This window comes from Lepidothrix coronata, unplaced genomic scaffold, assembly GCF_001604755.1.
Source record: "Lepidothrix coronata isolate B3197 unplaced genomic scaffold, Lepidothrix_coronata-1.0 Scaffold299, whole genome shotgun sequence".
NCBI classification, from domain to species: Eukaryota; Metazoa; Chordata; class Aves; order Passeriformes; family Pipridae; genus Lepidothrix; species Lepidothrix coronata.
In genome coordinates this window covers 587,180-598,000 of record NW_016690479.1, presented here as the reverse complement: position 1 = coordinate 598,000, position 10,821 = coordinate 587,180, and the positions used below count along the sequence as shown (strand labels likewise).

Sequence of the window (10,821 nt, the reverse complement as noted above, 5' to 3'; positions counted from 1 at the left end):
CATTTCCATCACTGTCAGCTCTGTTGTCAGGTAACTGATGAAACATGTTAAAGCTGAATCTAAACTTTTTTTCTGTATTTCTAATTTATACTCCTTCTTTGGAACAATCTAACTACTTAACCCCTGCTGAACCAGATTATTGTCTCATTATCTTACCGTGATGCAAATTATGAACTTCTGCCAATGAACTATAATAGCATAAAAATTAAGTAAAAGGAGTAGTTCATTAGACTTTCTTTCAAATGGTTGAAAAGTTAGTTGTCGCCCTGAAGTTGCAAGATGTTCTCAACTTATTTTGAATAATTACTTTATTTCTGCAGTATTTGTATGTTCCCATGTTCAGAAATACAGTTTCCATTTCCAGATTTTTTTTGCACAGTAGCAAAATAATACAGTATTCTAATATGGTATTCATAGATTTATATGGTTTTTATACTGCAATTTTTTCTTCTTAGACAGAGGCACAATGATGTGAGTCACGTACCAATTGTCATCACTCAGTTTGAACTTCCTAGGCTTGATCACTTAAAGATTTTACTAAAATCACAGTATTCACGTATGATTAGTTGAATGATAGGCCCCAATTAATAGATCAAGCACCAGGCATAATTATTCTCTGAGACGATTTTTTCTGCTGTACTAAGCCTATTTCTTTGCTATATCCTGACCCACACCAATCTAATTATTTTTATTCTTATCTCACAGTAACAACAAGAAAACAAAATTACATCTGTTTCTACCAAAGGAGCAAACATATTAGATTCTGAGCAGAAAGATCTTTTTGTTAAGCATCACCTTCATATTCTTCATAACTGAACTAAGGAAATTCATGCTCAAGAAAAATGAGTGAAATAAGCTAACTTCTTTTCCTGTAAGAGATCTTCAGGATTTTTTTGAAGACAAAAGCTGGTCCCCAGTGGAACTAAATAAGAATACAATGACTCCGTTCTCTGTCAAGCCAACAACAGCCCAATGCAGTTTGAGTAATCTTTTTATTAGAGAACAAATAATTTTTTTTTACTGCCATCAAAATGACCTTTAATATTACAGATTCCCCCTGGAGCCCTTTTTGAATATCTAGCCATGTGCTTTGAAGGTAATCACACTACACTTTGCCCCTCATCTGTTATATAGTATTCTAACTATTCAGGCGAAATGTCTCTGCTGTGAAAAGAAAATAGATTGAGAAATCAAACACATTTGTAGAATAGAAAATTCAGTAGGTTGTGTATAAGAAGACAAAAATAGAAAAATTCTATTTGAAACAGAGTTAAAAATATCAAACAAAAATAAATGAATGAGCCAACACAAAATACAGAAATAATATCCCAACTTTGGTAATCCTTTGTAATATTCACCATAAGAGTATATTTGAACTTTTAATGAAATTGCTCACAAAACAAAGATTTTGAATTTTGTGCTCTATTATCAGATTTTATTGAACTAATTTTTTTAATATAAGTTCTGAAGAGATGGATTATTTCAAACTAGAATGCAGAGACCATAAGGAACTAAAGGCACTCACAATGGCACAATGGTAAGACAAAGAAAACAACATAATGTGTGGCATTTCAGAAAAAAGTGATGATGTGGAAATTTTGTGATTCTCATAAGGAAAAAAATCTATCAAACAAAGGTCAGGACAAAAAGTATGTTCTGAGAAAAGTTCAGGTCAAATGAATGAAAATGATGATGAATGAAAGATTTGATCTAGTGGTGAAGGATGAATGAGGAATCTGGAACAAGGAGCAGAAGCAGAAGCAGAAAAAATGAGGCCAGAGGAGTCCTTATTAAGAATGTTAACCTTGTCGTGAAGATGCGAGGAAAGGTGCCAAGCCAGTAGACAAACCCCAAACAGGAAAACTACGAGAAGTGGTAGTTTGAAAAAAAATGGAGAAAAGAAATAGATAGAACATATCTGTAGCGATGCAAAAAGAATTGAAAAGGAGTGAAGATGGGAAAGAACAGAATGTGCAGGAAAAGGAAATTGCCCTGTTCCCCTGTTCACTGTTTGAGACTTTCTGTTGTCACATCTAGTCATCTGTTTGATTATAAGTCTTCGGGGAATTTGATACATCTTAGGTGGGATCCCTCATACATTATGGGCTATATTAACAAATAAGGAAAACAACTGGTTGCTATATCTTTGCTTGAAGACACATCTCTAGTTTATAAAATCAAAGCAAATAAATGAGTTGTGTTTAGGCTTCCCTTCATAAAGTATTGTCCTCATCTACAGAGCATTGTGTGACTTGACAAAGCTACCCAATCTAAAGCCTGTAAATATAGAATTTTAATATAGCAGTGAGATTGCTTTAGAACTAGTCACAGAAGAGCACTATGTTCCTTATTTAAAATATAATATCTTTATAAAACACACACTACAGCTCTGACTGACTTAGGAACAAACATTACCCTTACACCACCAAAACCTTAGCAGCTATTCCAGCTCATTTGCTGGCTACTGACAGGGTAGAAGGAAAGTTATTAGATTATCATGTAATAAGGTGACAGCAGAAGGTGCCATAACTGTCATTATGGGTGTAGATGTTCACAAGCCCCCATGGAAGTCTGCCAGTCCCAATTCAACAGACTTGAACTTTTTCTCTGCAAAGTTTTACACTATCTTGATTCTTCCCCTAACTTCTATGCTTCTCATTGTTATCTTGAATCTCCATAAAATGCTTTGTGACCTCTTTCAATTTTATTCTATTTTTCCCTCTTGTTTGTACTTTACTTTTGCTTTTGCTACAATTAATCCTGATAAAACACTAGTTTAAAATTTAAAACCACACAGCTCAGTTTCTGGCAGAGTGTATGCTGTTATTCTAGAGCCCTCTTTCTCTCTCTTCTCTCTCTCTGTCTTTATTTTTTCCTCACTTTCTCTCTTCCTTTCCTTCATTCTTCCCTTTCTTTCATTCCTTTTTCATTTATTTCATATAACATCTCTATGTACATGCATTACTTGAGCTGAGCAGTCAAGAGCAGTTAATAGCTGGGATATCCTTGGAGGCAAAAAAGTAGTAATATTTGAAGTCACTAGCACTCTGAAGAGGAAAATGCAATCTATGTTTTTTAAAGACACTTTAATTGCTCAGCAATCATGCAGAACTGAGAAATATGGCTCTGCTTCCAAGGTAATAACTCCCCAAATTGCAAAGTTCACTTACTCAATACCCTTACTATCTAGCAAATTATGAGAACGACACCATGACTCAAAAACTCAACTTCATGTTAATCTATTATTTACTATTAGCCTTCATGTATTTTTGTAAGATTTCACATAACCTCTGCGCTACTGTCATTTAAAGCATAAAGACTTCATGAAGTTTTCTTCCTAAAAGAGAAAAGTTGTTCCTATCAAGTCCACTTATATACCCCTGATTCAGCTAAAACTAAAGTTAAAAAGAAGTTCTGTATTAGTGGAGGCAATAAGTTCTAGCACAGAGCAAAGGCAGCAGTATTAATTACAGTCAGTTTTCACTGACCCTTGATGCTTTTCCTTGTAATTTCCCTCTCCTTTTGTGTAATTATTCCATCAACTAAAAAGCCTTCAGAGCTTTTATTATGCTAATTTTATTTAAATGATTCATATATATTTATCATTTATACATAAACTTTACATGGTTATTATGATGTTAATTAAAGGACATCATCTAGCTAATGCACTGATTAAAGATTTCATAGCAATTGGTGATGTCTCTCATATCTGAACTTCTGAAGGTGAGACTTTGGATCTCTGTACAATCTACTTACAACTTTCTCCATGCAAAATACCTTGAAAAAGGATTTAAGCATGACGGGATTCTTTTTAAGACTTTTTAAAACCCTTAGAACCAAAATATTGTGTGGTTGGGTACTTGAAAATAGGTTCTTAGCCTCTATTCAAAGAGATTTTAAATCATGTTCAAATCTCATCTGTACTTCTGAAGATTTTACTTAGAGTAATACTTCAAAACATGGAACAACAGAATAATACTCATGTGTGGGTCAAAAAACCAAAGAAATCATATTAATGCCAAATAGATACCCTACTTGTGTGATGATCAGTTGCAAATTGGGCACAAAGAAAAGATTATGTTCAGTACCATGGACAAGTACTTTACACATTGTCCATAAGAGTGGAAACAACCTACTCTGAAAATACCTTTCATTACAAAAAATCACACACCAGCTTCTGTTCTTTTATAATAAGATTATACATTCTAAATATCAGTAAATTTTTCGGATCTACTTTCTTGAAATGATCACAGTTCTAATTAAAAATATATGGCAAAAAGTATCAGCATCACAAAATACAAGACTGTGGAACTAGTTAGCGTGTGTAACTTCCCATTTGCCACTATCAGAAGAAAATGAAAGCCAAAAAAAACCTCAGGAACCTAAAAAGCAGATTAAAATCCCCAAAGCTCTTGTCACTCCTTTTTAGCATAACTTGCCCTTACAAGAAGTATGAAATATTTACAATGCACTATATTTATCTTCATTTGTTATATCACACTGAAGATAAAAGCCTTGCATAAAAAATGGTGGCATAAGACAGTCCCTTTATCTTTTTCAATATTTTGTATGTGCATTTCCCAACTAAATTACAATTGCACATAATAAATCAACTTTTTCCTAATAGTTTCATAATGCACTTTCATTTTGTTAAATTTAAGAGTTATACATGTTTCATAAATCTCAACTGTCTCAACAAAATGTGGCAAAATGCTAACAAAATGATGGTCTTTGCCTGCATGAAAGTGAAAAGTTTGTCATTTACCATCTGCAATTTTTAAATAACTAGACAGTTTCAAAAGAAGCAAAAAATTTCAGTTTCATAGATGATACTATACAGCTCAAAATTAAGAACAGGGAAAAAATTGTCATCTCAAATTAATCAACTTTCTAAGTGCCTGTTATAATTACAGACAAATGCATTTTATAACTTGGTGCACAGGATCAGCTGATACAATCGGACTCTGGTATGAGACTTCATAAGATAATACTATCTCTCCTCTTCCCATTAAACTGCATTGGATTCTAATGTCAACAATGACCTTTTTAACCCCTAACTCTCTGAAAGAATTTATACTGCCATTAGAATTATGTTTAAAGACACATGCTTGATCTGTCATATGCCTTACACTTCTTCGGATCATTTTCCAGAGTCTGTCACCAGTCAGTGTAGCATACTTGTCACTTAAAAGTTGCAGGTCCAGGAAAATCAAAGGAAATGTGTTCAGTGCTTTACATACAATGAGGAATGGGAGGATAAATTATAATTCCCATGAAAACAAATCACTTTGTAATACTGAACTCAATATCCAAGTCTACATCAACACATCACTTCAAACAAAATGGCAGATCCACATACTGATCAACTTAAATGCTTGCACTGGGGTTCTCCTTATAATTATTATTACTTTAGCAACACTGTATCAAGTCCTACCAGCAAATACATTAATACATCAAAATACACTGATAACTTACAGGTATTCATAAAGTATTCCAATTACACTGTCCAACACCAAAGAGTTTCAAGATTTTTTTTTTTGCTTTGTTTTGTTGTTTGCTTTTTCAGTTTTTCTGCAGTTTTGAGGCTTCAGTTATTTTAATTTCAGCAATGCTGTTAACTCCTTTACATGTGTAAAACACTTAGAAAGAAGTGACAAGTTGTATTCATAAAGTTCTGTAATAAAAACTTACCCTCGCATTTTTTTCTATCAACATCTTTTTAAATTGAGTATTTTCCGTTTGTGCCAATACACTTGTTGAAATGTTGGCTGTAACCAAACACCAGCTGCACTTACCCCAGTGTTGTCATGGTGACAATGGTGTACCAGAAGGCTGCAGGAATGCTGGTGAACTTGCTGGCTGATGAACCTTTCTCTGCATAGTACATGACTGTGGCAAAGATGATGATGGCCATAGTGAGCGAGAAGAGGAGGAAGCCTAACTCCGAGGCACAACTTTTCAGGGTATACCCCAGGATGCGCAGACCCTGTGAGTGGCGGGAAAACTTAAAGATCCTGAAGACACGAAAGACTCTTAATGTCACAAAAGCCCCACTGACATCCTCGTTATCTGTCATAACCAGGCCAATGTAATATGGCATGATGGCCACCACATCAATGATACTCATGACACTGCGCACAAATTTGTAGCGACTAGGGGCTGCCAGCAGACGTAGGAGATATTCAACGGTGAAGATCATGACACAGGCAGTATCCAGACAGAAGAAAGCCACTGCATATCGCTCTCCACAGGGCAGCTCTTTGATGCGACCCGGGCTTACCCCACAGGGCACTGTCTCCACCACATTGGCAATAACAGAGACGGCAATGAAGAAACCAGTGACATAGTAGAAGACCAGAGCCAGTGTACTAGTGTGGGGGTTTTCAAAGGCCCGCCACATCCTCTGACGAGCTGTCATTGAGGGTAGGGAGCTCTCAGCTACATGATCCTGATCGGCATCATCCTGCAGGCGCTCAGCATTCTCACGTCGGCGATCCTTGTACTCCTCATAACAGCAGTCACCAATGATCTCAGGGATGATACCAAAGAAGGCCAGCTCCTCATCATAAGCTGAGATGCACTCCTGGCGGGGATAATGAAGCTTTCCGGTACGGTAGAAGTTGAGAATGTGGCGGAAAATGTCAGGGTCCCGATCGAAAAAGTACTGCTGTGTCTCAGGGTGGTAGAAGAAGTCCCGCTCTGAACTGCCCAACAGAGTGTCAGGGTAGCGCTCCAAGGTGTCCAGCCACGTTTGGAACTGGATGCCACTCACATTCAGCACAATCAGAGAATCCTGGCTTCGCTTTCTCTCCTGCCGTGGAGCAGCTGGCATGGGACCACTGGCCACTGGCATCCATCCTATGGCCGCTGCCCTGGCAAAGGGTAACCAAGCTGCTACTCCTGCTGCCATGGTTCCAAATACCTATTACAGCTAAGGGAGTCAATCTAGAGACAGTTCTGGTCCAGCCACTAAAATAGAGAGGGAAAAGAAAAATACCAATGCTCACACATTTTTGAGGCAAGTGAATTGCTGAACACTGTTGTGATTTTCAGTGTTCACCAAAAACCTGTTTGCTTCCTTTTCGTTTCCTCCCATATTTCACCCCAGAATATGCTTTCCAGGCGCTGGGCGGACAATTAGAGCAATAAATGAGAGCACTTGGAAATCCATGTATTCAAGACAGGTACTCTAACGGCTAGATCCTTTGGATACAAGGTCTCCATGCGAGGCCCCTGGATGGAAGCAAGAGTCCTCAAAGCACTAGACCCTGGAGCTGGCTAGTAGCTCTGGTGCAGCTGTGCAGCCACCTGAAAGGAGATTTTCTTCCACGCGCGATGCAGCCGATCCCTCCGCCCCTCCTCCGCTCGCTCCCCGCCCGCCGCCGGAGCCGGGCCGCGGCAGCCAGCGGAGCCCTTCCCGGGTGGGCTGCAACGAGGCGCCGCCGCCGCTCGCCGTGGTGGGGCGGAGGGGATGGGCCGGGAGGGCCACCCCCCTTCCCGGCGGCAGCCTTGGAGCAGCGACAGGACGAATTCTCTCCCTGACCTTTATCGCCGCCCCGGGGACTCCTCCAGACCCCGGCTAGGGGCCGGGGGAGCCGGCGGGGCAGGGGGAGGAGCTCCGGGCGGCAGCATTAAACTTTAAGGCAAGTTTTCTGTGCAGGAAATGCTTTGAAGGGCACAGGGATGCCGAGGATGGGGCGCCGGCAGTGGGGAGCGCCCCACAGAGTGGGAGCGGGCGGAGTGGGGCTCCTCCCCGGACGGGGCATTGGGGCCGGGCAGAGCCCCGGCGGTCGTGGCGGGGGTAGGAGCGGGAGCTTTGGAGGCGACCGCAGAAGGTGGAGTGCACGGGGCATCCCCGGGAGCGCCCGAGCGGGCGGCGAAAGGCGAAGCCGGGGGAGGTTTGCCGTGGAGTGGGAGCGGGGCAGGGGCTCCCTGGCGGCGGGGGAGGCCGGGGAGGGCGGGGGGCCGCGGAGGCGGGCGCGGGGCAGAGGCGCGCGGTGCTGTAGCGGTCGGCGGTGGATCATGCCCCCCTTCGTCCCCCCACCTCCTTCCTCTCGCCCATTCCCCTCGGGTCAGCTCTAGCATCCCTCCGGACGTGCCCAGCCTGCGGCACCTACCTGTGAAAGTCTGGCGAGAGCGCTCAGTTGCATAGAGACTTTTGGAAATACGGGCTCTGCTGCTAGATCTCCGCGCCCCGCCGGGAACGGCGAGGAAGTAGTTGCTCCTGAGAAAGCTTGATCGCATCCAAAGGGACATCGATAATAAGGCTTTCCCCCACCCCCACCCCCCTCCGCCACAGCCGAGCGCCAAGCAACAAGTTCAAGGGGTGGGTGGGGGGAAAAAACAACGTAATCGCGCCTGGCAGCTCGGCGGAGCACGTCCTTGCGGGGCGCGGATCCTGCGGCGCGGGGCCGCTGTCAGGCGCGGCTGCGGCTGCGGCCGCTGCCCCTGCCCTGCCGCGGGGCTGCCGCGGGCTGCGGGCGGCGGCGGCGGCGAGGCCCTGGCGCGGCCGGGGGCGGGGAAGGGGCTTCCCGCTGCCTCCCCCGCGGCGGGCGGGCCATGCCACCCCGCCGCCGCCCGCGGGCGCGGGGCGCAGGGGCGGGCGGCGCCGGGTGCCGGAGCGGGGCGCGGGGTAGCTCGGGCGGGCAGGGCATCGCTCCGCGGGCGGAACAAAGGGGCTGCGGGCGGCTACGCCGGCGGCGGCAGGGCAGGCGGGGAGCGCGGCTGAGCCTACGTGTGCGTGTGTATGTGTTTGTGTGCGTGCCTGTGTGTCGGTGTCAGTGCGTGTGTCGGTGTGTGTGCGTGTGTGTCGGTGCGTGTCGGTGTGTGTGCGTGTGTCGGTGTGTGTCTCTGCAGGGCCAGGATCGCGCGGTCCAACCCCTCCGCCGGCAGCGGCGTAAAGACCCTTTGGAGTTCGCGGTGTTTTGGGTAGGGATCGGGGCGGCGGCGATGGCTTACGGTGAGGTACCGAGGGGATTTCTGGGGAGCGCTAGCTGCTTTCAAGGGAAGGGGAACGGTTCACTAAAAGAAGGGGGAGATGAGATGCCTGGGAGTGAAGCGTGGCGATGCTCCTCACAACCCGCCCCGAGCCACTCCGGAGTTCTGGCTGCAATATCCAAATGGCTCTTACCAGCTTTGGGAACGGCGAGAGCTGGGACGGGTGTGGGAGCCTTTTCCTCCTCCTTTCCGCTCCGCTCCCGTGCCAAACCGCCCCCCTTTTCCCGACGCTAGATGGCGCGTGGATGACGGGAAGTGAGCTCCCGCCAGGGAGCCGCTGCGGGGCCGAGCGGGCGCGCCCCCTGCGCCCCTCGCCCCGAGTCCCTTCGCCGGACTCCCCGCTCTGCCGCCTCCAGCCGCTGCCGAGTTCGCGGAACCGCTGGATCTCCGCGGTAGACGGGCACGTAATTTCCCGAGTTTCGCGTGGCGCTCTGTTAGTACCGATAAGTAGAGGGAACGGTCTGTATTTTTCAAGATTTTTAAATCGCCTTTTCTTCACAGACTTGCAACAAGATACCAGAAGGTACTCCTCCTTCTGATTTGCGTGTGTTTCCGTTTGGTAGTAAGAGATTTCCGAAAGAAGCACGGATTAAATAGGTTCCTTTGTACGTGAAGATCTTACAACCAAACCTTCCACTCTGATAACCTACTTCAGGTATATACCAAAGAAACACAAACAAAAATAAACCAAATACACACTGAAGCTTGACAGTTAACTCTCTTCTATATTTTAATAATATGCTCTGCTTCAGTATATATTTGCTTCTGACTAAGGTCCCATGAAAAAGATAAACATTCACAGTACTGTAGTCTCTAAGCTGCTCCTACAAGAAATGCTTGAAGGTACGGAGAGAAGAGATTTTAGTAGTGTTTGAGTGCAATTCCTAACCTGGTAAAATTTGTGATGATGATCGCATATATCAAGTCACTTGAAATAAAATATCACATAAAATAAAGGATAATTTCTGTATGTTTCCCGAAGTTGTTTGTTTGTTGTTTTGTTGGGTTTTTTTCTATTTCAACAGTTCAGTACATGATATCCTATAAATCCATTAAAGTGAAATCAGTGGGTCAACTACAGATATTGAGCTTTCAGTGATGTGAGTATTCTTTTCCCATATGAAAGATTAGGGAGTTTTATTTGATGCTACAGAAAGGCAGCCCTGTAGCAATTAATACAGCGCAATTTATGATCCTGTCAGCTCAGCACTGAGACAATACAGGACTTCCTTTCCTGAAAATCAAGAGGTTTCTTTTTCAACTATAAATTCTTTTTGTAATTAATAACTGTTCTTACATTTTTAATATGCCTAGCTTTACAGAAAACAATTACTGCTTTCAGTTGTTTTTTCTTTTGCAGTTTTTCCAGAATAGAAGTCTTGCAACACAGGGTTTTCCCTGTATAGGGAGGAAGCGTCTCTATTGACACCATTGACTGCTTGGAAAAATGGTCACCTCACCTTAAATTTTTGTGGACAGCCTGTGTATCAGAGAGGCATCTCTCAGAAGCAGAATCTTGGAAAGAAAACTGTATACTCTATTAACTTCTTGATTAATATACTACTGAAAAGTGATAAACAGGAGCTCAAACTTTCACAGCTAGTGCCTTGAAATTATCTGGCTGCAGCATTCCTTATTTTGTATGTTTCTGGAAGACTAAGTTCTGGTATGTAAAGTGTACCTAAGTATTCAGTTCTTCCTGAGTCAAAATCCTGCCTGTGAAATTGGAATTGGCTACAAAGACATTGGTGTGATGTGACAGGGAGGATTATGACTTCAAGTAGGAATTAAATAGCAAGGACTCAAATTAGACAAAAATCCTAT

General features: G+C 43.4%; 1 protein-coding gene across 2 annotated transcripts; it reads right to left on the bottom strand.

Annotated features, from left to right (window-relative positions):
* Positions 1-5,791: 5,791 nt before the first annotated feature.
* Positions 5,792-9,233, bottom strand: LOC108508457 (potassium voltage-gated channel subfamily D member 2). Of its 2 annotated transcripts, none has more exons than XM_017837253.1 (2): positions 9,131-9,233; positions 5,792-6,969 (listed from the first exon to the last, which is right to left on the bottom strand). In XM_017837253.1, the coding sequence occupies exon 2, from the start codon at positions 6,908-6,910 to the stop codon at positions 5,792-5,794; it is 1,119 nt and encodes a 372-aa protein (XP_017692742.1). In that variant the 5' UTR covers positions 6,911-6,969; positions 9,131-9,233. The 2 variants fall into 2 exon arrangements, with proteins under 2 accessions (XP_017692742.1, XP_017692741.1); XM_017837252.1 differs by lacking the exon at positions 9,131-9,233 and adding an exon at positions 8,118-8,455.
* Between the last annotated feature and the right edge of the window lie 1,588 nt (positions 9,234-10,821).

Coding starts and splice junctions, on each gene's coding strand:
- LOC108508457 (XM_017837253.1), bottom strand. CDS start 6,910: ATGGCAGCAGGAGTAGCAGCTTGGTTACCCTTTGCCAGGGCAGCGGCC.